The sequence below is a fragment of the Aspergillus novofumigatus genome (assembly GCF_002847465.1).
Source record: "Aspergillus novofumigatus IBT 16806 chromosome Unknown P174scaffold_2, whole genome shotgun sequence".
In the NCBI taxonomy this organism is placed as follows: domain Eukaryota; kingdom Fungi; phylum Ascomycota; class Eurotiomycetes; order Eurotiales; family Aspergillaceae; genus Aspergillus; species Aspergillus novofumigatus.
The window spans coordinates 3,733,661-3,758,119 of NW_020194275.1; the positions used below are offsets into that span (position 1 = coordinate 3,733,661).

Sequence of the window (24,459 nt, forward strand, 5' to 3'; positions counted from 1 at the left end):
TGAGTATCCATTCATTCTCAACTCTATATTCTATCAATCTCCTGAGGACCGACAACTACCGATTGTAATATGCCCCAACCTCAGCCCTATGTATGCGGGGAGGTGGGCCCTACCCACATTGTCTCACTGGCAACTTAGGTTCTTCAGCATTTTCACGACAATGCATTGACAAATAACAACCCAGCATTGGGAGGTCATATTCGCAATCGGAGCTCATGATGAGCACACCTGCCTTTTTATGGATAGCTTCAAGCCTAAAAATCAGGCAGCGAGTATCTTGCCGATCTTGTCATAGGTGCAGACCACACTAGTACTGAGAGAGTAAAAGACGTGTTTACTGGTCGGATATTCTCCGGTTTTCTTTTTTTTCCCTATCAGCGCAAATTTTCGCCCTCGGCCAGCTCCGCCGCTGTCACTTCGGAACGATTTATATTGACGCCTGACAGCCGGCTACGGAGTATCTATCACGTCCACCGTAAGGATTACATCTTTGCAAACCGAATCTGGCTGTGCTCCACGACAATGGCCGACAAAACCGCTGGTGCGCCTGACCTAGAAGCGCACCCCCAACAAGGGGATCAAGTGTCGCAACAACCATCAAAACAACGAGCGACCTTTGCTCAGCGCTGGACGCAATCCGTCGATCCCACCTACGCGGACCTCATCTGTCTGCTCCTGGCCCTGAACACCGGCCTCTGCGACAGCAGCGCCTACAATGCTTGGTCGTGTTTCCTCGCCATGCAGACGGGTATGACTCACCCACATCAACCCCCAGCACTATCTTCCCAGCTCTAACGTAGTATAGGAAACACCATCTTCCTCGGCCTCGGCGCCTCAGGCCAACCAACCAGCAAACCCTGGGGTTGGCTCAAATCTCTGACTTCTATCGCCTCGTTCTTCATCGGCGCGCTGATCTTCTCGAACGTGACGCGTCGCACCGGCGCCCGCCGCCGCGGCACCCTCTTCACCTCCTTCATGGTGCAGACCATCCTGATCGTCATCGCCGTGTCGCTCATCGAGGCCGATCTGATCCCGCATACGGAGGAGGACTCCGCGCTGACGGGTGGCCCGCTCTTCCTCGAGCTGATCCCGATTGCGCTGCTGGCGTTCCAGTCTGCGGGGTCGATCACGTCGAGCCGCGCGCTGGGGTATAATGAGATTCCGGCGGTTGTGCTGACGAGCGTGTATTTCGATGTTGCGTCTGATCCGAAGCTGGGGGCGGGGCCGGCGTCGAATGCGAAGCGGAATCGGAGGGTTGGAGGTGTGGTGATGTTGCTTGTTGGGGCGATTGCGGGCGGGTGGTTGAGTCAGAGCAGTGGGGGGATGCAGTCTGCGTTGTGGATGGCGGCTGGGTTCAAGTTTGTGATTGGACTGGCGTGGTTGTTTTGGAGGGCTGAAGGGAAGTAATCCGTGTCAAGGAGTGCATGTACATTTTAGATATACTTGATACCTATATAGATAGACGCATATAGAAGTAGACTAGACTTGTCAGTGTAAGTGACAATGCAGACAACCATCCATCCCAGTACTTCTCTAGTGTCTGTACCCCTGAGCCCAGTATCACCTCCAGAGACCATCTGTCCTACACTCCTAACCTAGATAACACCTACCGACGGTAGGACCTGAAAATCCTAAGGTACCTGCAGTCTCACTCCCTGACCTACAAACACGTGGTCGCACATGCAATGCATAAGCCATAAAGACCCAACGCATGGCCAAACTCTCCCAAGTACTAAGGTAGTACTCCACGAGGTAATCCGTCAGTAAATTACCTCAGATACATCTACCAAGGTAACCTTAAGTTACATAGTAGTATCTTGTAATACCCGACATGGCCTGTAATAACCGTGCATGCATGCATAGTCTTGGAAACGGGGATTCGCCCGACGCTGCCTAAGTCTAACCCCCCTGCAGTCTGGCGGACTAACACTAGCAGAGCAAGACTAGTAGCAAATCTAGGGAGGGGTAGACTAGGCGCTACAGTCTGAGGGGTAAATGCCAATGAGCACTAGGAATGATGATCCCTGCCGCGATGCAGGCCACATCACATCACATCGTGTCATTTCACATGGTTGGCGCATGAACTGGCCTGTCCTTCTTGGGTTGGTCTGCCAGATGACATCAGATTTGAGCCTACGGTAGTGTGTGGATATGGAGGGGTAAGGATGAGCCTACGACTAGACTATGACTACTTTGGTATATTTCCGGATGATTACTACGAAAATATGATGGTATCAAGAATGCTAGGGAGAGCTGCCAAGTGGTAAGATAAAAGTGTATTCAAGTCTATCGGTACGATGGTAGTTGGTGTCTATGACGCGGGTCTTGACGCAAAGAGCAGAAAACAAACAAAGGAAAGGCCAGACCAGACATGCGCAGTAAGGAATGAATAAAACCAACCGTGCCCGAGACAGCAGAGAGAACGCAAAATGGTATCATCGAAGTGAAGTGAAAAAGCAAAGACTCCAACTTGCGTAGAGAGAAATGCAAACGACTCCCGCGCCGGACAAGAGCAAAAGCACATACCCGTCCCAGGGATGAGTCAGAGAGAAACAGTCAAAAAAGGGCGCCAGAAACCGATGAGATGATTCGCGCTGATAGCGTCGGCATGGGGGTGTTTGATGCCGCTTGTAGGTCGGGAAAGAGGTGTCAGAACCGCAAACGAGCAAATCCAGTGCCAAACCAAACGCGCTCAAAATGCATCCGACATGTTTGAAAAAAGGATTAAACCTGGCAGAAGCGAGAAGAAGACGCTTCGCCTGCGCTCGCGAACAGACAACGATTATTAGATGTAGAACGAGCAGAAACAAAGCAAAAGAAAACAAAAACACAAACTTTTGTAAAACCGGTCGACGCAAATAGGGTAAACTGTAGCACTGTCGGGCTAAGCAGACGACGGTCTTCGGAGGATCTCTTCGCAGTTTGCATCAAACCGCATGTTCCACACCCGGATGCTGTTCATCAATTTCTCCGTATTCTCCAACTCGCGGTCGCGACCGAAAATCGACTCGACGAATTCACAGCCAGCATTGCGGCCCATCGAGACGGGGCCCTTGCCACCATTCTCCCGCTTGGCTGCCTTCCACATGAACTGCTCACATGTGCGCAGCAGCTTCTTGAACCGCGCCCACAGGCGTTCGCCACTCTCCAAGAAATCCTCCACAATCTCCTGCGCCTCGGGTCGTTTAATTCGATCCAGGCACTCGTCCGCTCGCTTCACCTTACCCGCCAGCTTGATCAGAAGCAACCACAAGTCACCCGCCACGTCGGCCATCGGGGTCGAGGCACCGTGGTGGAAAACAGTCCAGTCATAGATCCACTTGCCCAGCGAGTTCGCATCGAAAACACTTCCTAACAGAATGATAGGCGCCTCGGTCGGGTCCCAGTTCTTGATCGAATAGCCCGGCGGAATTCCGGCACGGGCGGCGTCCTCCTCGGTCGCCTTGGGTGGTGCCTTGGGGCTGGCGGACGGCTTGGGCTTGGATGGGGTGCGCGTGGAGGTGGACTGGCGGCGCGCCCGCGATCGCTTGGGGGAATCCTGGTCGTCGTACGCGGGGACCTGAGGAGAGGAGGGATCAGTGGGTGGCCTTGCCTTGCGTTGAGACGACGACGGCTGGCGACGCGGCTGGGCGTAGCTGTCCCGCTTGGGCGTAACGGGCGGTCGGTCATCGAACACATCATCGACCACATCCACAAAGATGGAGGAGCGATGTTGTGCCGACGAATACGGTGTCTCATAGAAATGATAACCGGTCTTGTCCCAGAGGCCGGTCGCGCTGGACCTGGCCCGGGGACGACGACAGGATGAATAGCCACCAGGAAAAGCACTTACATTCTCGTGCTTGCGTGGCGGCGTGCCATATTCCGGCATCGCTTCGTAGAAGCTTTGGCCATAGCCGGAATGCCATGCTCCTGATTCCTTGGGGCGGCGTAGCTGGCCTTGCGATTGTGGCGCTTCGTCGTGCCTCGAGGAGAAACGTAGGGATTCGCAAACTGTGTCGCGTAGTAGGCATAGTGAGGAGACGTGGGAGGAGAGTTCATGTAATCGAACGAGGACCACCCAGGTGGTGGTGAGGCGTAGTGATACATTATCGCCAGAGCATGGAAAATCGAGGCGCTAATAAACCGTGACCACGAATGGATATAAACGCTCGTAAATGGTGATTTCAAAGCAAACAGAAAAAAGACTTGCGATCAGAGAAACAGCTCAACAGGCGACTGGAAACAAAAAAACAACCCAGAGTATATTGTACAGGATATCGTTCGAAGCAAGCCGATCGACGCCGGTGATGAAACGAGATAGCAGACACCGCAAGACCTAAAGATGAGGACCGTGCCGCGGTACGGTTTGCAGGGGAGAGGAGGGTTGAGATTGTGTTTGCTGAGAGTGCATTTGAGCGTCGTCGGTTGACCGATCGCTGAGTCAAGGGGCTATGTATTCCTTTTCGTCGTCACCGGGAGGCGAACTTCACACACAAGTCTCAGTGTGAGAATTCCAGCTGAGCGATATTCCCAGATATTATACCTAGTATATCGAATCGTCTAGTGGCGAGTTCGAGTTTCCAATGATGCTAGTCCTCGGCACCTGACCCAGGAACTATTCAGAGATTATTTTGTCACGGAAAGGACAACGTGGACGATGAATATAAACCCAAGTAGGGCGGATAGGTTTTGGTGCAAAGGGGGTTTCGACGGGATATCGCTTGGTTTTGTAAGAATCAAGTCTCCGGCCGTGGCATTAACAGGGAAATAAGCGGGTGTGGTGGGGCTGTATCTCTCTGGTATTGGGGTTTAATGAGGTAATAATGTACTTCGTAATCTTCGTCTCACTGTACTTCGGCACACCTTTTCTTTTTTTCCTTTTTGTTTTTTTTTCAGTTAAATAACAAGAGAGATATTTTACGATTGGGCGCGAGGCGAGAAATTAAGATCAGAATTCTTGACTGGATCCAACTTGACATTTTTGGGCCCAACCACAGTGGCTGAGGGCTAAGGGGGTGGGCGCCTATCTATTCTATGAATATCGACCAGCTGTGGGTTTCTGATGCTTTTATATCATATGCTTGGGATTTGATAGTATTATATGCAGGGTCAGCTGGGTAACGACTTCTTCCAGAGTGCCATCGAGTCATCCTACATCATCCCCTTTCTAGGTGCGTTCGAGTCATCTTGATTCCTGACATTGTTGGGCACCGTATATCGTATTAATATTCTGGAGGGCTAAAATGTCACATCTCTTTTAGCAAGAGAAAGGATTCGCCGTGAAGTTAGGCCTTTAATCAACCAGTCTATATGGTTATTCCACCATCGCAGCATTATAAGAGTCATTCTGACTCATCTACTTGGTAGTTTCCTCTTCTGTAGTTCATATGATACCTATATCAACGGCATCTTCATGTGCTTCTCCCCCTCTCTACCACTGGAGCCTGAAGCCTCAACCTATATGAGTCAATTCGACAATTGCCACTGTGGCTCAGCTGATTTACGATCACCATGCCATTGGAGAGATACAGGTGAACGCTTGAATCTCTAAATCTACTCATAGATAGACTCGCTGAAGCCGGTGGCCATAGAGCTGCATCAGGGCCACGAGTGTCCACAACATGCAGTATGCTATGCTCAGCCTTGGGTCAGCGATAGGAATGGTAATCATCCTCGTGCAACGCGACACAAACATAATGAATAGGATATAGATACCGCATATGCTAGATACACTGTATCCAATATTAATGTCAATATAAGGTACCGGAATATGATGGGTTGTCCCATGGATGCGCTACGGGTCACTCCCGAGTGCCATCCATGGTTCATACTTCAGTATACAATGATAAGTAGACTATTTTGTCGATAGTCGATAGATTAGAATTTTGCTGTCGAGTGGAGCCATATGCCATTTTATTCCTGATTACTGACGACAGCCCTTGTAGCTAGCACAAAGTACGACAAGGTATTGGGCAACAAGCACAGGCAGCAGGTGGTCGATGGGCTTTACCGCTGCGACCAGCTGGGCAGCAACCCGGCAACGGAAATGGGCAGACCGCAACTTGGTTAGTATCAGGTAGATCAAAACGAACAGCAGGAGGGAAAAAAAACTTAAAAGAAAAAAGTTTGACTCAGTTTCAGTTGTAGAAAAAAAATCTGTCCGGATCCAGGCTATCGGGTAGATAGAAGTAGATAGTACAGTACATGTGAGTCGTCCGCACCCAAAAATATACAATATTGCACCTGAAAATGTTGCACTTGCGCTACACAGGCACAGAGCTGATTTTCAGCTGCCTTTGCGACCAGGTCATTCGACAGTAAAATTGAAAGTCTTCTAGAAAATTTCCCAATACTGAGATTGACTGGCTTGAGGTGTGTACTCTATAAAAGAAGAAAAGAAAATCAATAGGGCCACTATTGATATCAACTATTCCTGCGCACCAATAGAAGGCATCTATTTACCATCCTTCGACTCTGTAATCACCTGTGACTTGAGATAACTCCAAAGCCAAAATTAATACAGACCGGGCCGAGACCCCTGAAGCCCAGGCAGCCTATTTCTCTCCAATCTCGGTCTGAATGTTCAAGGACCGGCTTTTTGACGTCGTACAGGCCGTCAAGTTTCCATGTGCAAGAGGAAGAGTCTGACCTTACGTTGCTGATCAACTCTAATGAATTTAGTTGAAGGAATGTCAGTCCTCTCCGAGTAACCAATTCATAAGCATTGAATGCAGAGAGTCAGACCGGGACCCGCTAAGACCTTGTAGCGTCGGCGCTGTCGGCGCCAACGGCTCAAGTGCAGATGGGATGTCATCATTCGAAGGAACTTGACTAGTGCATGGGGTATGGAGGAGACTCCACTCCCTTAGCTTCATCCAGGATGAAACAGGTTCCAGTTATCCAGTCTAGTCTACGGAATACAGAACCAGAGACTCCATCTCGGAGTTTATCTGTGGGTGATAACTAAGACGACTTACAAGTACCATGCATTAGGTTCTTTCCGATAGAGGCGCAGGACAGTTCTTCCTGTCTAGGTAGATAGTCGGGGACAGAAATTTCAGAGAGTCAGTCTTCCGTAGGAAATGCAATACACTGCGAGATTCCTACCAGTCAGTCAGACAGACAGAATTTTCACTATCCCTTGCTTGTTACAGGGTTAAACGACTAGACGCATTAATATAACTACACATCCTTTGCTCGATAGTACTCCGTATTATGATTTGGAATCCTGCTGGTGGACAATAATGTGTGGTTGTATAACGTAGGTAAGATATACTCCTGTTATGCACACGGCCCAGGTCCTGGTCATAATTACACATGGTTGGTAATCCATGTATCGAAAGTACCAGGCTGTACCAGCTTGTACGAGGCTGTGCTATCATACTCCGTTCTTCACGGCGGCAGTCCTGCATACTCGATCACATTTTTCAGCAGTCCAAGTCCTGACAAATTCAATGGACAGTGTAGTCCTTGGTTTTGTTTTGTTCAGTAAGATAGTTGTATAGATTTGGAATTCTTCTTGTATGTATTTGTTGCTCTTGTTTGAAACAGAGCGCGTCGGAATGAGCTTGCAGGAATTCTAGAATGGGAGTGCCCTGCACCTTCGTGTGTCTAGGGCTGCAGTGTTGCCCTTGCCCTATGCCCTAGGTATTATACTAAGAATGTGAGATCATCCTCTAAAGCAGAAAGCATTGACGTTTCATAACTGGCTCAAACGCATCTGGATACTGGATAAGTCTTTTTGTGGCTTAATACTTAAGAAAATGGTCGAGACAAAGTATTGACTTAAGTATCACTAGGCAAAAGTGAAGATGGATATCTCTCTCTTAGTAAAAGCAGCGCGAGTCATTGATGCGGAGAATGATGAAATGTGGATATCATAAGGCATTCAGGGTCATTGCTGCCTCTCCTATGAGCTCAATCCATCCATATGGGAATTGTTAGTGATATGAAGAATTCAGTGATGTCACAAAAAGTAGGAAAGTCTGAGTAACTTACCTTGATACACCGAAGTATGTAGAAACGGCTCTATTCACCTCAATTCCAGCTTCAAAGCATGGACACTGAGGACCAGTCGTCTAAGAGCTGGGATTGCTTCATTACTCATATCGGAAAGCAACCCCCTGGTAAGCGAGAAGGCCGTATAAGTCATCCTTGCTTGCGCGTTGACGGCAGAATATAACTGAGCCGTAGGCCAACCAAAAACAAGAAACGACTTCTTCAACCTGTCTTTTAAGGAAAAACGACGATGTGGATTACCCAGATGACTTTTCTTGGAGCGACATGCCGTCGGTTGAAATCAAAGGGCTGTGTCATGCCAGGCTCGCCAGACTCCACGCTAATAATCATACCTGGCTTGTACTCGGCCTCGAGCCCGTACGCTTTTGAGCAACGGGACTCTTACATGCGCTGTGGTCTGCCGCCGGGGACAGAGCCACAGCGGGTACTTGCCGAAGGAGAGTCATCGAGGTGGTCGATCAACTGTCTTGCGGCTGCGCAGGGTATGGATGTCTTAGGCAGTGTACTCCTTCATGGACCTGCTCCGGAGGCTGAAGAGGAAAGTAGTTGCTGACATGCATGCAGAACCAAGGATCAGTCGGATACGTAAATGTCTGCATCCGACTGCGGCGCGTCTATGGTCATCTCCGCGCAGATGACACACTTGACTCTGCTGAACATATCTCGTTGATGTATTGGTACACGGTGTCAGGAGTAAGCTCCTCGATTTTGCGGACGGGCTCGTTTATACTGTCGAGTAGTCTCATATCTCTGTTGATCAAGTCTCTTGCTGAGACGAAGCAAACAGACACGAGTATTACCTCTCAGTATTTGCGCAATGGCCGCTGTTTATTTGGTAAATGAGACCTTTCATTGGGCAGAACTTCTCGAAAGCTCAACTGAAGTGTTTATTGCCTCCTCCTCCTCATTGTGGACACGATTGTTGATGCTGATGGAATGAGTCCCGCTCCTGGCAATGAGGTCTTCAGATAGAGCAACGACAGACGGTCGAGATAGAACGAAGAAGAGCTCAACTGAGAACAACACTTGCCGATGACTAGCAAATGCACATATTCATATAGACCTGTGATCAATGCCTCCCGCAGATGCAGTATCTCGAGCCTGCCATCTCTTCGCACTCGATTATATCGACTAGTAACACTGCAGCATCGACGATGTATATCCGTTCTGGCTCAAATGGTATTACTTACGCCGGTATCTGTGGCGCCTTAGGGTACCGGGTACTTGCATATCGGTTTCCGGAAATTAGAACAAAGGAACAAACCTATCGGAAGAAAGTGGTATTTGTATGTGTGTGTCTGAACTCTGCCCTGACTTCGAAGTTAATAAGCGTTTGTGGTATTTCCACATCCCTGTCCTTATCGGTCTCTGTACCAGAATGTATATATGGATGGAAAACCCTGAAGGAACAGACGAGGACCATCGTATACGTACTAACTAAAAGACGTTGGAGGTTGTCCTAGCGAATAGGATCCATCCGTCATCTGCATCTGGATGATTTCCAGAACAAGGACCAAAAAAAACGACCCCTCATGATCCTGGACATGGACCAATACGCTCGAGTACCGGCAGATGTAGAACCAGAGTATCATGTACGCTGCACGGTCTTGACAGTTTGCTGGGCTGCGTGTCTAGCGCAGGAATAAGGCATCAAGTGTGGAGGTCGAGTGTTAGCACCCCGCAAATAAGCGGATGACACGCTGGCGAGCAATCTGTCAGGCTTGAGATGCGTCAGGCATGCTGGCCAACTACCTAACATAGTTAGTTGACTTGACGATTCTCGAAGGTGGTTAATAATTGATGGTCGGTCAAGTAATTTGTGATTGGTAATTCACGGAATATCATTATGGGAACAGACTGTGCCCTCGTAGTATGTACATGAAATTATCAGAAAAGTATGTTCATATATAGATAGTTTTCGTCATGTCCGTGATCGTCAAAAGCGCATTAGATCATTGACCTTTTGGCGCCTGGGATATATACAACGTGGTGTGTGAGCTGGTTGATCCGGTCAAACCACCAGATATTCTCCCTCTGCTCGTTTGGCTTGCATGAGTTCATGCCAGCGGAAGCCCTGTATTCGCGAACTGGATGTCGCCGGGTATACAGAGCCCCCTCCCGTAAAGAAATCACTGCTTATTACGGCAGATGGTACCATCTCGAAGCCATACAGTGCTCTCGTATCCCATTGCACTGATGTCGTTTCGGTATTGCACATGTCCTGAGCCCAGATCTTCTCCAGCAACTCAAGACATGTTAGGTTGTTGAAGAAACCAGAGTCCTTGGAGATATCTCTGCAGCGCTGTCGAACTGTATCTCGATGGCTCTGGAGCACGCACTCCGATCCGGTGATGAAGAGAGGCCATAGCAGGTACACATCCGACCTGACCAGTGAGATATGGTGCATCGCGCGGTGCACTAGGTGTTGAATGCGAGGATGACTGGAAGGAAGTTCTGGATAGGCGAGTCGTTCGCTGTAGAGTATTGCCGAATGGCGAAAGGATTCCGAAATGTGGAATACGTCATCGATGTTCTGAGGCGCCACGGTAGACTGCGTAGATGGCGAGGATGGTGGAGAGATGTAGGCTTGAGCGGAAGAAGGAGTTGAGATATGGACTGAACCACGCGGTGACGCTGATTCCCATCGCGGGGGCGCAAGTCGCCAGGCTTCTAGTTGCTGCCGGAGGGCGAACCACTCGGCCCAGAATGCTGGGGACAAAGATCGGCTGCTTTGCTCGACGGCCCACGATTGTATTGGCATGGTAAAGCCGAAGCAAGTATTCATTCCAGGTATACCGTTGGCCATGGATGCGTCGAAGAGTAGCGATGGCGGGAGAGACGTTGTGGGAACAAACACTTCGGGAAGAGCAGGCGTGCTGACCTCTTGCTTCTGGCTGAGGAGATTCAAGCGACCGAGTTGTGCAATGTACTTGAATAAGCTGGCATCACAGCCAGTCAGATTTTCAAGGCCCCATTCGCTGTCGGAGACCGCTGCAATATCCAGGCATGTACCGCGCAGCTGTATCTCGCGATCATTGGTCGTGGCAGCCATCGTGTCGTACCAGGTAAATACGCGTATGAACCACTTCAGCTCATCGGAAAGCACCGGCGAGCTGCGCATTCGGAGAGCCAGAAGCTTGGTCACACCGGCGAGTTGCGTTTTGAACTGCGCCACACCAGTATCGCAGGCATGAAAGAGACATAGGATGAACAAGGTTGCCAGAACGGAATCGGACATCCTTCGATGGGGATCGGCGAGCTCCATATTCAATGCTTTCACCGCCAAAACTCGATGATATTGCTCTTCGCGGGCGAATCCTGCAGCGGTTAAAGTGTCCTGAAAATCTTGGCAGGTTCCATCGGTCAGGGCTCGATGTGCCAAGGAAGACATGCGTGAAGGAAGCGTCCTGTCTGTCGGCATGGTTTTGCTCTCTCGTCGTTGCCGCAGATTGCTAGTGGCCAGCGTTGCGATTGCCTCCTGCAGGGACTCGCTGTCCTGCGCTAGACGCAGAATATGGGTGCGGAACGGATTCGTTGGGCTGTCGAAAGCTACAATGACCGGCGCAATGACTTCCGCATAGTAGCTTATCAAGTATCTCAGACGGGGTGTGCGGCCGACCGATCGTGCAAGAAGCATTTGAGAAAATGACGGGGAATGGCATGCAATCCGTCGAGGATTGCCTGAGGCCTCTGACTCAATTGAACTTTTGCCAGGTCCTTCAGTGTCCTGAGGGCCCTGAGGGCCCTGAGGTTGTGCAGCATTACAAGCTGGTGGCACCTGCGATTGTTCGAATGTAGAAGTGGCTGACTTTGGCCAGCTTTCTGTCCAAGCGTTGGTTTGAAGGGAAGAGTGATAATCCGCCACAAGGACTGTCTGTATATATTGCAACGAAGGGTTCGTTGTGGTCGAGTGTCTCAGCGACTCTGTATAAGGAGGACCAGTGTTAACAACTGGCGGAGTTCCAAACGAGAAATCAGCCGCTGGAGTTGGCCAGGCTCGCGGGTCCGCGGCCGTTCGCATCCAACTTGCATTCTCATTGGTGTCCGGACTCGGCGATCCCTGCGATTGAAATGTGGCTCTTTCCACGTTGTCGGAGGCAGCGGCCGGTGATGCATCAGAGGCAAAGGTATATGTAGTTGGCGATGCGACCGGCTGCCCCGACGGATTCTCCTCGCCTCCGGAACGACGACGACTATCTCCAGTCGCAGCTGGTTGCGCTCCAGTAATTGGAAGAGACAGTCCTCGAAATTTGCCTCGACTGGCAACTCCCACACCCCAGGTTAACGTGGTCTTGTATCCCGCACAATCGCGTCCACGGTTCAAACACTGCGAACAATATGGCCGCCGTCGATCACAGGCGGAGCCCTCCCGGGCACATGTGAAGCAGTCATCCGCTGCACCGCTCACAACGGTCCTCTTTCGTCGTTTCCTGGGAGGAGCGGTGGAGGTCGACGGGGATTTGCGAATCGGGGGTTGACAGGCCGGCTCCATGCCCGCGATCCCAAGATCGGTGTTGGGAACCGTTGCCGCCGTGCGGAAGCAAGGAGGGTGATCGTCAAGGAATCAGCAGGATGGATCCGGAATGCGGGGGTCCATTGATAGTTTATCGGACTGTCAGTAACCAGTAGATGAATGATCGGCGCAGCAGGATTCGGAGGTGTTTGCTGTACTTGTTGAAGTGAGAGGAACGGACGAACGGGAAACGAGGTGAGGAAATAGAAGGAGAGAGAAATCCAGCAGCGTCAAGGAGAATAAAGATGATGATAAAGTTGAGGTCTAAATCTATTCGGTCTTAGACCGCTCATTCTGCTGTCAGCAGAAAAGCCCCAAGTAGTCACGGAATCGAGGAGGAAGAGAGAGATGGGTTAATTAAACTGGGGAATTTAATCAAGGGTGACGCTGTCGGACGAATTGGAGGAGTGATGGCCAGAGGCTTGATAAGCAATCCGTCTCCAAGACTCCAACTTCCCCACGGCGGATTCATCCGCCGCCCTTCTGCAGCCAATGGTCTGCATCAAGAGTGTGGCCATACTGTGATGATCTGGTAATAAATAGCATCCAGTGCGCATCTAAGAGCTACAGCGAACACAGGACTCTATCCAATCGAAACTAAAGTCACGCATAACTAGACCCTGAAAGAGCAACATTCTTTGGACTAGAGCTTCGATCACTACTGAGCCATGGCCGCTCCTTTCCTTGCTCCATTCCTCACTAAGGAACTAGTGTAGACTGGTTGGTTTACCAGCACGTCTGATTCGCTCCACGATTATCCACGCCTGAATGATCCATGCTGAGCGGCAAATGCTATCCATCAATAATATGCCGAAGTACCCGTGGCGGACGATATGGAGTACAGATGAACATAATAAGTTTATGCAGTTCAGAGGGCATAATGACATGGATATACATCCCCGTTTTTTGTGAATAGGACCAAGACAGCCATGCCAGATAAGCTGTAGCCACACCCTTATATCAAGTCTTGTCAGGGCTACCCGCCACAGTCAGCGTCTGGCTGTGATATTATCATGTACTAACCTTAGTAAGTGATTAGATCTATGATCCGCCAGGTGTGTAGGTAGTCAAAGCTTGCTGTAACATGCATCTATCTTGCAGTCATTCAATTGTAACTTGTACCTCTGGAGAGCTATACTAGGCTACGGTGCAGGAGAATCTTAACAGGGTGATGGAGAGGATTAGCAGGATATAAGATCAATAGGACGCCAGGATTTGTATGCCAGACTCAAAAGACTTATAATAGCCAACTTCTAAGTGAAACACCATGTATTGACTCTCTTACAAGGACCTCCGGTCAGTAATATAGAGAAGAACGGAACATTCTCCATACATTTAATAGTCTTAGGAGACCAGCAGGGGAGTATATAGAATATCCTTTATCTCAGTTGTGCTCACTAGCATTTGTCGTTATATATTCACTACACTGATTAAAGTGAATGCCTCCTAGCAGTTTCAAAGAATCTGCTTAGATATTGAATGTTCTAGACCTAGGTGAAAGGTCGCCTTACTATTCAGCTTGCTTCTATCAAGTATAAATATCACCGTCTCCCCCTGCTCGCCACTCTTCGTCTCACTATGTTCAGACAACTATCTTGCCCTAATGTCTCCATTCTGCCGCAAGCATGTCTCACAGTGATTTCTCTACTTGTGGAAGTTGTCCCTCGGGACTTATTCTTCATCAACTGGGTGGTTGGCCGTCAGCGCCGGAGAGGATTGTAGGGCATTTCCTTCTAGCAAGAGCGCTGTGGAAATTCTACCACGCCAACTGGCTGAAAGATGGAAAGAAAATAGGTTGGTCGTCCTGTGAAGCTGGTCAGGGTGCAAATGATACGCTAAGAGAGACGATAAGCAATGGTTGGAATATTTAAGCGATATTAAGAAGAATGCAGTCGCGAAAACGACAAAATACAGCGACGATCTCAGCTCCCCATCACAAACGAAATATTAGCCAACCAGTCTGAGGATAATATATCATCGAGGACAGGAGTAAAGCTAAAGAAAGCGAGATGTCGGACGCCAACAGTAGAAGACTCACCAGCGGAGGAAACTATGGCTGACTCCCAGATACAGAGCAACGACCCTATCAATGATGATGATTCTGCGCATGCTTCAAAACGCTTCATAGCTTGGCCAGCGGACAAGAAAGCCGTGAACAGGGCTCTTGTGAATTTCCTCGACGTGTTCAGCTATTAAACCTTTGTCATCTGTGTTGCGGCGCAACATGTTTGGGGAATCAGCCATGTCGATGAAGGCCCAGCTTCTTATACTGGATCGCAGAAGATATTGCGACAGTGGGCCGTAATGGATGCTATGGCATGCCACAACTGTCTCTCGAATTCCAAGTACTTCGTGAGGTTAAGTCAGCCGAGAAAGAGGCAGCTTGAGCCATTCCTTGCGGTCCCCAACACCATGACTTTGCTCCACATTCCCTTTTGGGGTTTATTACAGGAATCAGCCAGTCAAGAGCTCGATCCAACAGATTTCCACCGTCTATAAACGCAACTCTGTGCAGCCTACAAGTGGGCTGGTTGGAACGGTCCCACACACCGGACATTGAGTTGGAGGGTCCTTCCTCCGGTTTCGCTGGACGAGTCTCTTCTGGCAGACATTGATGCCTAGGTTGCCCTCCACAATCAAGTGGAGCCAGGCTGCAGCGCACAACCTGCCGAAGATGTCTCGGACGACATCATGGCCTACGAATGTGGATGAGGATGGACATCGTTGCAGAAACTCAGGCACTAGGCCCCGGACCTGCGCAGGAGATATCGGCACTCGAGCGTCTAACACAAAGAGAGAGCACAAACTATGGACTCCGACTCAGGCGTCGACTTATCCTCTTCTGGTGCGCAGCATCCAACTGCCGGTAGTGATAGGGCCTCGATCAACCATCCATGGCAGGCTCCATCCAAGAGTGTTAAGGTGATAGGTACAGTCTGTGAACTAATACAGATGCCTCCTCATGGATGGTTGCTTGAACAGGTTAACCCCAATCTAGCACGTTCCATTGGTGTCCTCGGCGAAGCGGATGCTGGCACCTTAGGTGCCTTCATGCAGTTGAATGTTGATGGGCAATCCGAAGAGGCTCTATCACTAATACGACGAAGACCATGGATATAGCACTGACCAGACCAACCCCAAGCCCCTGGAGATACGCTGATGGACCGGGTAGACCAGACGATGTTGATGACTGGAACATAGTCGAACCAATCATACAAGACACACCGTCACCTCTGGGAAATACCAAGATGTCCAACAGTTCCAGATGTCAAGCAGACAGAAAAGCACCGGAACTAGCCATCCGATTTTGCCCTAAGATGGAAGATTAGCCCCGGGCGGATGCCGATACCGCCACTACCCCAAGTTCGGTGACAAAGGGCCAATTCAATGCTAGGATGGGCGAAATTGAGAAGGTGCTGACAACTGGCGACTCCTGTCAGAATCATTCACAATTCAGGACAAGGATTTGCGCCATCGCCGGCCACAGTTTCTTTGGAGAACCTCAAAAGGCAAGCAATATACTGATGCATTCAAGGCGTTACATGATGGTGCAATGATTTAAGACTGTCTTTAGATAAAAGAGGATGTTGACGACACCTTTATCAAGAGCTCTTTGAACAATGTTCAACAGCATGGGTCAAAGTCTGTGTTTACAGAAGAATTCCAGCAATACTATCAGACCTGAATATTAATATTAGAAGAAGAGGTCCTTTATTCTTGACACAGGCATTACAGTGCATTAATTGTTCATGAACCCGCCAACACCACTGTGGGAGATTCAAACACCCAGGTCTTCCTCAACCAGCTGGCGGCCGCCAGCTCCACCACGGAGATGATCACCCTGACGGCTAATGAGGCAGGCATAGAAGCAGCCCAAGGAGGCCGCAGTTAGCAACACACAAGGGCTCATGACACTGTCTGCGGACCCACCCTCATACCATGACGCCTGCACTGAACTCGCCCTCGACCCTGCCAACCCAGTCTTGATGATCCCATCAAATCTCCCCCAACCCGCGACGATCCTAAAGAAATAGCAGGTGTCCAGCGCCTGTTGGATGCTCTAATAGGAAGCGAGCCCAGTCACCACAGGCATCCTTGCCAATGCCTGCAGCACCAGGAAAACAACAACAGCTATCACAACAATGTGGTATGCATCAGTTCAAGCAGAAAAAGACCCAGCACACACCCATAGGATAACACTCATCCTCTGTCCATCGACGCTCATTGACACCTGGTTAGGGGAGCTGACAGCCAGGTTTGGTGATGCATTCACCATCCTCCTTTTCCACAGCCACTCAGCCCACACTTCAAATTACACCCAGAAGGCCCTTACCATTAATACACTGGCAGACCTAGAGGCACAACTGCAGCAGCTTAACAACCATGACATGAAGACATCGCGAACAATTATCCTCTCATTATATAGTACATGGGCTGCACGGACCCTAAGCGAAGTCACCAAGGTCAAGGGCAAAGGAAAAGCCCGCCAGCTAGACAGCACCAACAGCAAGGATGAAAACCCCCTAATGAGAGTACACTAGCCATCAAGCAATTAGCTTTGTTGCAGAAGCCGGCCGAAACAGCTAATGATAGAGAGACAGATAATGCAGCAGAATTCAGCTCTAACCAAAAGGGGCGACCTGGGAAACAATACAACTCATTAACATCCAGATGGTTTGGCCGTGTGGTCTGCGACGAGGGCCACACAGCCAAAACCATCCAGACACAGGTGTACCAGTCAGTCAGGCTACTTAAAGCCCCCTACATCTAGTTCCTAACGGCGACGCCCCTTTACAACCATGTGTTCAATATATGCAGTTACCACGGAAGAATTCCAGCAATATCATCAGACCTGAATATTAATATTAGAAGAAGAGGTCCTTTATTCTTGACACAGGCATTACAGTGCATTAATTGTTGAGAAGAATGGACGTGTTATGTGCATAAAATAAGCAAGCGATCTTCAGTTGACTAAAATCTTGGCTGCTTTGTTTGGACGGCACTAAACCTGAAAAAGGGGGCAAGACGGGGATAATGGACCATATTATTGTCGATTGCAGAAAGTCCTCAACTTGAGGCTTTTCATTCCGTTTTCTATCCTTGAACGCTCCAGATACTGGCTGAATTCTCTGTTAGATCTAAAATGTTCCTGTTACTCTGACCAGGTCAGTAGTTTACCATCAGTGTTGTCAGTTGTCACACAACCTAGACTCAAACAAACCTCAACGACTCTATGTCCGCAACGCTTCTCGAAAACGTTGGCTTACGTTCGTCAGAACTTCTCTTCACACGGCTGACTGACGAACAGCAACCATGGGGACATTCCGGTTCGGTCGATTGAGGTCACTCCTCCTTGCCACGGGCGCCATTTTTCTGATCTCGACCTTTTATCTGTACTGGACCCCAGCACCAGCATCCGTGGTCCCTAGCACCGCATTTGAAGTCCCTCTCGCCGAACGTCAGATTGCCTTTTGGAAAGCCCTCAAGTCCGTCCTAGAAAAGAATGCGCCAAACTGTCCCTCACCAGTTGCCCGGGCCGATGCTCATGCGGTCCATTTCAATGCCACCTCAACCGATGCGCGACTGGATTTAACCCTCCTGAACGACGACGATCGAAAGGCGATGGAAGAAGCGCATGCGAATTATATTCGCGATGTCCGGGTGTCGAAAAAGCTGCGCTCACCCCACACTGCTGGAACGCGCGGCTTGGTTTCGACTGCGGGGAATTCATACCTGCCGGTGTTTCTGTCGTCGTTACGGATGCTGCGCCGTACAGGATCTACCTTACCGGTAGAATTATACATGAAGGATGCAACCGAATACGAGAAGAAGATTTGTGAGGGCGTGCTTCCCGATCTAGGTGCAAAGTGCGTGGTCCTTTCAGAAATCGTCGGGAGAAACCCTATCGCGCATTACCAACTCAAGGTCTTTGCGATTCTATTTTCGTCGTTCGAGGAGATCATCTGGATGGATGCGGACTGCTTCCCGTTGCACAAACCTGAAGAGCTGTTTGACTCGGAACCCTTCAAGACCAACGGCTTGGTCACTTGGCCCGACTTCTGGGTGTCGACTGCATCTCCGGCATACTTTGAACTCTCCCGGCAACCAATCCCACCGGTGTCTGCTCGACAGTCGTCTGAGACGGGCGTTTTTCTGGTGTCTAAGGAGGCTCATGTGACAACGCTCTTATTGGCCGCCTACTACAATTATTACGGGCCGTCGCATTACTTCCGGCTGCTGTCGCAAGGAGCTCCAGGGGAAGGGGACAAGGAGACGTTTCTGCAGGCAGCAACGGCACTGGGGGAGCCGTTCTATGCTGTGAGCGAGAGAGTGCAGGCCCTCGGTCATTGGAAGCCGGACGGCCAAGGACTCTCTGGCTCGGCCATGGCCCAGGCAGACCCGGTGGAAGACTATGCCTTGACCAGTCAGGACAAACGGCGGATCATAGACCCCTCCGTGGCGAAAGCCCCTCGCGTGTTCTTCATACATGCGCATTACCCCAAGTTCAACCCGGCAGAGAACGTCTTTGGAACGAAGTGGGACACGACCCCGACACTTAAAGCTGATGGCTCGGACGGACGTGCCTGGACTGCACCGGAAGACGTCGTTAGTCGTTTCGGCTACGATGCTGAGAAGAATTACTGGGAGGAGATTAAGTGGGTCAGTTGTGATCCCAAGACTGACTTCCAGACATGGAAAAACAAGACGGAGGTTTGCCAGAAGGTCGAGAGTTACTGGCAGAACGTGTTCGCCGAACCACATGAGGACGATCCAAAATTTACCGATGATTGAACAGCCCGAGGATCTTGAAGCCATTCTCAAGGGAGTCCACGGCCAGTCCTCGCCATTTTCTTTGAACGTACTAGGGTTCCTGCCCACCTGCATCCTACGGAGTCATTTGACGGGCTTCGCCATTGGACATTCGAGCATAACATGCTTCTCATGAGTTGATGATCATTTATACCGCCATTTGTATCGTATATATCCCTTCTAATCTTGCATGTACATTATTTGTGACCATACTTTTCATGTAGCATGTACACAGATTGCACAGATTACGGCCTATATGCAGCCGATTTGATTCGTCTCTGAAATGAAAGCTAACATTACATTTGCTCCTCGTTAAGTAAATATTGATAGCTCTTGCGAGAGGGATATATCCAGATATCCCTTGCATTATGGTCAAACAAAAGGACCCATTATTTATTTCTTGATACCCTTCTCTCTCAGCCGTTGCTCATCGTCATCCTGCAGTTCCTTGTCGATCTTGGCTCCCTTCGAGGGCTCAAAGCCGTGCAATGTGGCCTACACTCATCAGCATCCAGACACTATTGGCGCCGACGAGAAGGGAACATACCGGAGCAGTGGGATCTTTCTTGCTCAACTCTGCCTCAGGGTCGTAGGGCGTGTTACGGTTGGGGTGCTGCTCCGCAGAAGCGAGCTTATTGGCAATCGAGCGTTGATCCTCTACTTTCATTAGCTCTGTTGATCCTAGACCAAGCTGGTTGACTGTGGGGTTTGGGAGAGACATACTCGAATCCAAGATCCTGTGGCTTCCCTTCTGGCCCTCGTGGTACCGTTCCCGCTCGTTAAGGACAGACTGGGGTTCGTTGCGCTGGTCGCCAGCCTCGTAGACGGAGGGCTGGCCGACGCTGGACTGGCCGCCGCCGGCGTATGAGCTACCGGACTTCTGGGTTCCTGTGGGCATTTTGGTGATATCCTTTTGAGGGGTGAAGATTTGAAAAAAGGGTAAGAGGTCGCGTGAGGTTAATTAGAGTATTGTATTTGAGTTGAATGAAGTATGCGTGGTTGGTCGTGGTGAGAGATGCATAGAGCTTTATACCAGATGCTGAACGTTGTGATGTCATATGGTCGAGTCGCTGAGATCATATTTTGTGGGGCTGGCTGGTGATGTATCCTGAGAAACAGGAGAATAGGCACGTTTGACTGGGTTGATGTGATCATACCTCTCTAGTGTGGAGAAGAGGGAAATTCAATTCCATTCGAAACATTGTCCTAGGAAAATGCTGATGGGTGATGTTGGTCGACGGTGTCATGGCGTACTATACAGCTCGTCCAGACTGCCCGTTCCTGGCTACCATGCGAGCAGTCTATGGTCTTACAACACAAGGATATTCTATAAGACCTCTCAGACAGTCATGATTTCAAACTAAATTGAGTGAAAAGCGCTATCATAGTAGGAGTGCATTTAGATGCATCATCTGAAGACTGAACTTGAGGTGTGGGGTTCGTAAGTGGGCATCAGCGATGCATACTTGCATACTCACCACATCCCACTCAGAGACTAAATCATCCTTCTCTATGCTAGCCTCGATATTCAACCCACTAATTGACCCACAGCAATCACAATGACATCTGTCGACCCTCGCTACGAACAACTGTTCCTAGAAATAGAATCCCGATTCAGATCCACCAGCCTCCCCGCAGACAAATGGTACATACTCGCAATTGCAACCATCGTCGCCAGCTCCGACCCGGAGCGCGCAGACCAGCTCTACCTCCACCTCATCAACCAACCAGGCCATGAGTCCCCAGCGCCCGACAAGCCCTCGTCAAGCGTCTACGAGAAGCCCTCCTCAAATCCGTCATCATCGTCGGCGTCTGCAAGCCCATCGAAGCCATCCTAGCCATCAGCAAGGTCGAGCGCGACGAAGACAAAGAGTTCACCTGCACGCGGGAGAACTGGCAATGCGACGCGGCCAACCACGACCGCGGGATGGACTGGTTCGGCAAGCTGTACGCGCGCAATGCGTCCAACACGCTGGACCTGTTCAATGCGCACAAGGACTTCGCCTGGTTGTCGACGGAGATCACCTACGGGTTGTTTCTGTCTGATCGGCAGGTTCTGGATGATGTGGATACGCAGATGGTTGTGTTGCCGGCGATCATGAGCCAGAATCTCAGGACTGAGACGCATTGGCATATTCGGGGGACGAGGCGGTTGGGGCTCTCCAGGGAGGAGGTGCAGGTTGTTTGGGATTGTGTACAGCTGGTGGCGCGGTTCTATGGCGTAACGCTGGACAAGGTTCCTACTGTTGAGGAAGTGGAAGCTGACATATAAGTCTGTTTACTTTCATGATAGACGGTCCTAAAAGACATGCATTTCGCATCAATGGAAAGGCTAGTACAATGAAAGCTCGCCTTGCCATTCCATCGTGACGAGCCAAAATGTGAGCTCCAATATAGAATCTTAGATTTTGCAAGCAAATGACATGCCCTGTCTCCAGTTCAAGGTATGATTCTTCTTAGAGACGACCTTCACCAGCTCGTTTTCATAAATGCTTCTTGTCGCGATGACACTATAGATCCCAGATAAAGATACAGGTCACGTGCTTGCGATAAGCTGCTGATAAAGCCAAGGTCCGAAAAAAATTAGCGAGGGGCCCTATCGGAGCGTCTTTTATTGACCGCCGACGAAGAGTCTGGAGAACTTCGACTGCCAAGACAGACGCATCTCAGTCCTACAGATATCATTGATATCAAGAGACATTCAGAATGGGGAAGCGAAAAGAGCTCAAAGATAATGACGTCGAGATGGGCGGTACCGGGCGCCCGGTGGAGGACGATGAGTCCGACGAGGTATGGATGCCATCCTGCTCCTATCGCATTTCATGCTAACGACATTTATGTCGACCAGGAAATGGATATGGTGAATGTGGATTTCGAATGGTTTGATCCGCAGCCCGCTGTGGATTTCCACGGACTCAAGAATCTCCTCCGACAACTATTCGACGCCGATTCTCAGATCTTCGACTTGTCCGCATTGACGGATCTGATACTAGCACAGCCATTGCTCGGATCGACAGTAAAGGTGGACGGCAATGAATCCGATCCATATGCCTTCTTGACCGTATTGAACCTGCAGGAGCACAAGGTATCTCAACTTGTTCTTTGAGGACTGAGAGGAGCTAGGCTTACTTGTTCAGGATAAACCCGTGATCAAGGATTTAACATCGTACCTCCAACGCAAAGCCTCGTCCAATCCTTCACTCGCACCACTTTCGGAGCTCCTTTCCCAATCACCCATTCCTCCAATTGGATTGATTCTCACCGAGCGCTTGATCAACATGCCTGCCGAAGTCGTTCCTCCAATGTATAGCATGCTTCTGGAGGAGATCGCGTGGGCCATTGAAGACAAGGAGCCGTACAACTTCTCCCACTATCTGATTGTCTCCAAGACATACGAGGAGGTTGAATCCAAGCTGGACATGGAAGAGTCCCGGCCGCAGAAGAAGAAGAAGAAGTCCGGCAGCAATGTCGAGCGGTTCTTCTTTCATCCCGAAGATGAGGTGCTTGAGCGACATGCGATCTGCTCTGGCTCGATAGAGTATACACACAAGCACGACGAGGGCCTCTCAGACTCGAAACGAGCTTTTCAGGATCTCGGCATCAAGACATCGGGAAGTCTGATTTTGATCGACGGCCCGAAACTGGAAGCTGCAGTCAAAGAAGTGACGGATTACTTAAAACCTCCTGTATAGACATATCAGACCTGCAGCCAATGATTTCATGACGAAAGAACAAAAGTATGAGTATTAGCGGACGCATGCATGTCTATATCCATCATTCAACCCAGAGATTACAGCTTCTTTTCTTTTCGTGAGGGCATAAGATACATCATTCGCATCAATACATCATATATACTGGCGAGGCCACCTATATCGTTCACTCCCATTGAGTGCCTTTCAGCCGTTGCATGAGGTACTCGACTTCCACCACCTTGGTCAGAGGAATGACATATTCCTGTTTCCACAATCAGAAATGTTCGTTTTTCAATGCAGTCAAACCTCGCACTCACCTTGTACATGGCAACCACCGCATCCACATTGATCTTCGGCCCTGTCTCCGACGGAAACGCAGGGTCCGTCCCGTAAGTCTTGGCCTTAAGGCCCAATCGCTCCAGCACCTTCTGTTCTACCTTCGCATCGGTAATGGCCGCATCGATTCCGGCCCGATCATTGGCTTTGATCAGCTTGACAAACAACTCAGGGTCCTTCTGGAACTTGGCCTCCGCGACAAATTTGCCAAAGTGAATGCGACGCGAAAGCGCCTGCAGCACGCTGACGTCGCACGTCGCCGCAGACCCGTAGTTCTCTTTTGCTTCTCCTCGATCCTCGCGTTCGAAGTGGGCGCATACCGCGGGAAGGATATTCTCAATATATCGCTTCTTGATGATCTCGTTGACATTCACGTCGTTGTCGTGGAGGATCTTAGGGTACTCGAGGGGTTGCAGGATGGGCTTTTCGAGCACCTCGGGGAAGAAAGGGTATTCGTCGGGAGACTCATAGCGACGAACGCGGGACTGTAGGCGCTCCTGCTCTCGGAGCAGGTAGTCCATTAAACTGACCTCATCGCCTGGAATCTTGACCCCGCCAGGGATGTAGATGGTCTTGTTGAGGGGGAATTGAACGCGCTCGATCAGGTGGAAAGTGATTGTATCCTCTAGACGACTGAGACAGAGGAGAAGTTATAAGATTCCAATCAGCGAACGCATTCATCTGAACAGTGAACATGAAAAAATACCCGGGGTCGGAGATGGTTATGTATGTGCGGGGCAGAAGCAAGGAAGAATTCAGACTTACATCAACTGAAATCTGATGTTGGCCAGATCCAACGCCTTGGAGGCGTCTGAAAGATCAATTGCAGCGTCCATGCTTCAGTTAAGCTCAGGTCGTCGGGATTTTTCTAAGCTTCCCCAGTTTCTAGAATCTTTGGTTATTCTAAGCTAAGAGGGGAAGAAATTGGCGCCGATGGTCGGGCAGCTTCATCCAGTTTATGTAGGACAACATCCACGCCGGACTAGGAAAGCACCGCCTCGGTGACCGTGGAGGTCATCTTCGCTCTAGATTGTGTAAGACAGCATGAGTAGCCAAAGGTTTTGACCGGCCTCATTCTTTTGTTACTTCTGCCTTTCAACAGATAGT

At 49.9% G+C, this 24,459-nt stretch overlaps 9 protein-coding genes across 9 annotated transcripts; 5 read left to right on the forward strand and 4 right to left on the reverse strand.

The window, feature by feature from the left end:
• Positions 1-390: 390 nt before the first annotated feature.
• On the forward strand, positions 391-1,407 carry P174DRAFT_385577 (YoaK family protein; the record flags this gene model as incomplete). The annotated part of the gene is made up of 2 exons (XM_024823265.1): positions 391-748; positions 806-1,407. Exons 1-2 carry the CDS (start codon positions 523-525, stop codon positions 1,405-1,407), a joined length of 828 nt encoding a protein of 275 aa, XP_024686201.1. The 5' UTR covers positions 391-522.
• A 1,477-nt stretch (positions 1,408-2,884) lies between these two features.
• On the reverse strand, positions 2,885-4,089 carry P174DRAFT_418553 (uncharacterized protein; the record flags this gene model as incomplete). The annotated part of the gene is made up of 2 exons (XM_024824698.1): positions 2,885-3,782; positions 3,833-4,089. The coding sequence occupies 2 exons, from the start codon at positions 4,087-4,089 to the stop codon at positions 2,885-2,887; spliced, it is 1,155 nt and encodes a 384-aa protein (XP_024686202.1).
• Positions 4,090-9,825: 5,736 nt separating this feature from the next.
• P174DRAFT_439373 (fungal specific transcription factor domain-containing protein) lies at positions 9,826-12,849 on the reverse strand. The gene has a single exon (XM_024826781.1). The coding sequence runs from the start codon at positions 12,491-12,493 to the stop codon at positions 10,013-10,015; it is 2,481 nt and encodes an 826-aa protein (XP_024686203.1). The 5' UTR covers positions 12,494-12,849; the 3' UTR covers positions 9,826-10,012.
• A 3,779-nt stretch (positions 12,850-16,628) lies between these two features.
• Positions 16,629-17,055, forward strand: P174DRAFT_502158 (uncharacterized protein; the record flags this gene model as incomplete). The annotated part of the gene is made up of 1 exon (XM_024831073.1): positions 16,629-17,055. The coding sequence occupies exon 1, from the start codon at positions 16,657-16,659 to the stop codon at positions 17,053-17,055; it is 399 nt and encodes a 132-aa protein (XP_024686204.1). The 5' UTR covers positions 16,629-16,656.
• Positions 17,056-17,655: 600 nt separating this feature from the next.
• Positions 17,656-19,602, forward strand: P174DRAFT_449209 (alpha-mannosyltransferase). Its single transcript, XM_024828821.1, has one exon. It carries the CDS (start codon positions 17,828-17,830, stop codon positions 19,304-19,306), a length of 1,479 nt encoding a protein of 492 aa, XP_024686205.1. The 5' UTR covers positions 17,656-17,827; the 3' UTR covers positions 19,307-19,602.
• Positions 19,603-19,634: 32 nt separating this feature from the next.
• On the reverse strand, positions 19,635-20,708 carry P174DRAFT_449210 (uncharacterized protein). Its single transcript, XM_024828822.1, has 3 exons — positions 20,048-20,708; positions 19,872-19,981; positions 19,635-19,819 (listed from the first exon to the last, which is right to left on the reverse strand). Exons 1-3 carry the CDS (start codon positions 20,220-20,222, stop codon positions 19,718-19,720), a joined length of 387 nt encoding a protein of 128 aa, XP_024686206.1. The 5' UTR covers positions 20,223-20,708; the 3' UTR covers positions 19,635-19,717.
• Positions 20,709-20,722: 14 nt separating this feature from the next.
• P174DRAFT_439377 (uncharacterized protein) lies at positions 20,723-21,714 on the forward strand. The gene is made up of 2 exons (XM_024826782.1): positions 20,723-20,994; positions 21,093-21,714. Exons 1-2 carry the CDS (start codon positions 20,884-20,886, stop codon positions 21,594-21,596), a joined length of 615 nt encoding a protein of 204 aa, XP_024686207.1. The 5' UTR covers positions 20,723-20,883; the 3' UTR covers positions 21,597-21,714.
• A 218-nt stretch (positions 21,715-21,932) lies between these two features.
• P174DRAFT_402885 (protein-transporting protein BCP1) lies at positions 21,933-23,231 on the forward strand. Its single transcript, XM_024823967.1, has 3 exons — positions 21,933-22,114; positions 22,173-22,409; positions 22,462-23,231. The coding sequence occupies exons 1-3, from the start codon at positions 22,031-22,033 to the stop codon at positions 23,014-23,016; spliced, it is 876 nt and encodes a 291-aa protein (XP_024686208.1). The 5' UTR covers positions 21,933-22,030; the 3' UTR covers positions 23,017-23,231.
• Positions 23,075-24,457, reverse strand: P174DRAFT_439380 (chorismate mutase ARO7). The gene is made up of 3 exons (XM_024826783.1): positions 24,118-24,457; positions 23,334-23,985; positions 23,075-23,278 (listed from the first exon to the last, which is right to left on the reverse strand). The coding sequence occupies exons 1-3, from the start codon at positions 24,186-24,188 to the stop codon at positions 23,201-23,203; spliced, it is 801 nt and encodes a 266-aa protein (XP_024686209.1). The 5' UTR covers positions 24,189-24,457; the 3' UTR covers positions 23,075-23,200.
• Positions 24,458-24,459: the final 2 nt, after the last annotated feature.

Excerpts from the sequence above, each read along its gene's own strand:
- P174DRAFT_439373 (XM_024826781.1), bottom strand. The coding sequence starts at position 12,493 with ATGGAGCCGGCCTGTCAACCCCCGATTCGCAAATCCCCGTCGACCTCC.
- P174DRAFT_449209 (XM_024828821.1), top strand. The coding sequence starts at position 17,828 with ATGGGGACATTCCGGTTCGGTCGATTGAGGTCACTCCTCCTTGCCACG.
- P174DRAFT_449210 (XM_024828822.1), bottom strand. The coding sequence starts at position 20,222 with ATGCCCACAGGAACCCAGAAGTCCGGTAGCTCATACGCCGGCGGCGGC. Across the intron at positions 19,982-20,047 it reads CCACAGGATCTTGGATTCGA|AGGATCAACGCTCGATTGCC; the intron begins GTATGTCTCTCC and ends TAATGAAAGTAG. Across the intron at positions 19,820-19,871 it reads AGAAAGATCCCACTGCTCCG|GCCACATTGCACGGCTTTGA; the intron begins GTATGTTCCCTT and ends TGATGAGTGTAG.
- P174DRAFT_439377 (XM_024826782.1), top strand. The coding sequence starts at position 20,884 with ATGACATCTGTCGACCCTCGCTACGAACAACTGTTCCTAGAAATAGAA. Across the intron at positions 20,995-21,092 it reads TACTCGCAATTGCAACCATC|CGTCTACGAGAAGCCCTCCT; the intron begins GTCGCCAGCTCC and ends GCCCTCGTCAAG.
- P174DRAFT_402885 (XM_024823967.1), top strand. The coding sequence starts at position 22,031 with ATGGGGAAGCGAAAAGAGCTCAAAGATAATGACGTCGAGATGGGCGGT. Across the intron at positions 22,115-22,172 it reads AGGACGATGAGTCCGACGAG|GAAATGGATATGGTGAATGT; the intron begins GTATGGATGCCA and ends TATGTCGACCAG. Across the intron at positions 22,410-22,461 it reads TGAACCTGCAGGAGCACAAG|GATAAACCCGTGATCAAGGA; the intron begins GTATCTCAACTT and ends TTACTTGTTCAG.
- P174DRAFT_439380 (XM_024826783.1), bottom strand. The coding sequence starts at position 24,188 with ATGGACGCTGCAATTGATCTTTCAGACGCCTCCAAGGCGTTGGATCTG. Across the intron at positions 23,986-24,117 it reads AACATCAGATTTCAGTTGAT|TCGTCTAGAGGATACAATCA; the intron begins GTAAGTCTGAAT and ends CCTCTGTCTCAG. Across the intron at positions 23,279-23,333 it reads CGGTGGTTGCCATGTACAAG|GAATATGTCATTCCTCTGAC; the intron begins GTGAGTGCGAGG and ends TTGTGGAAACAG.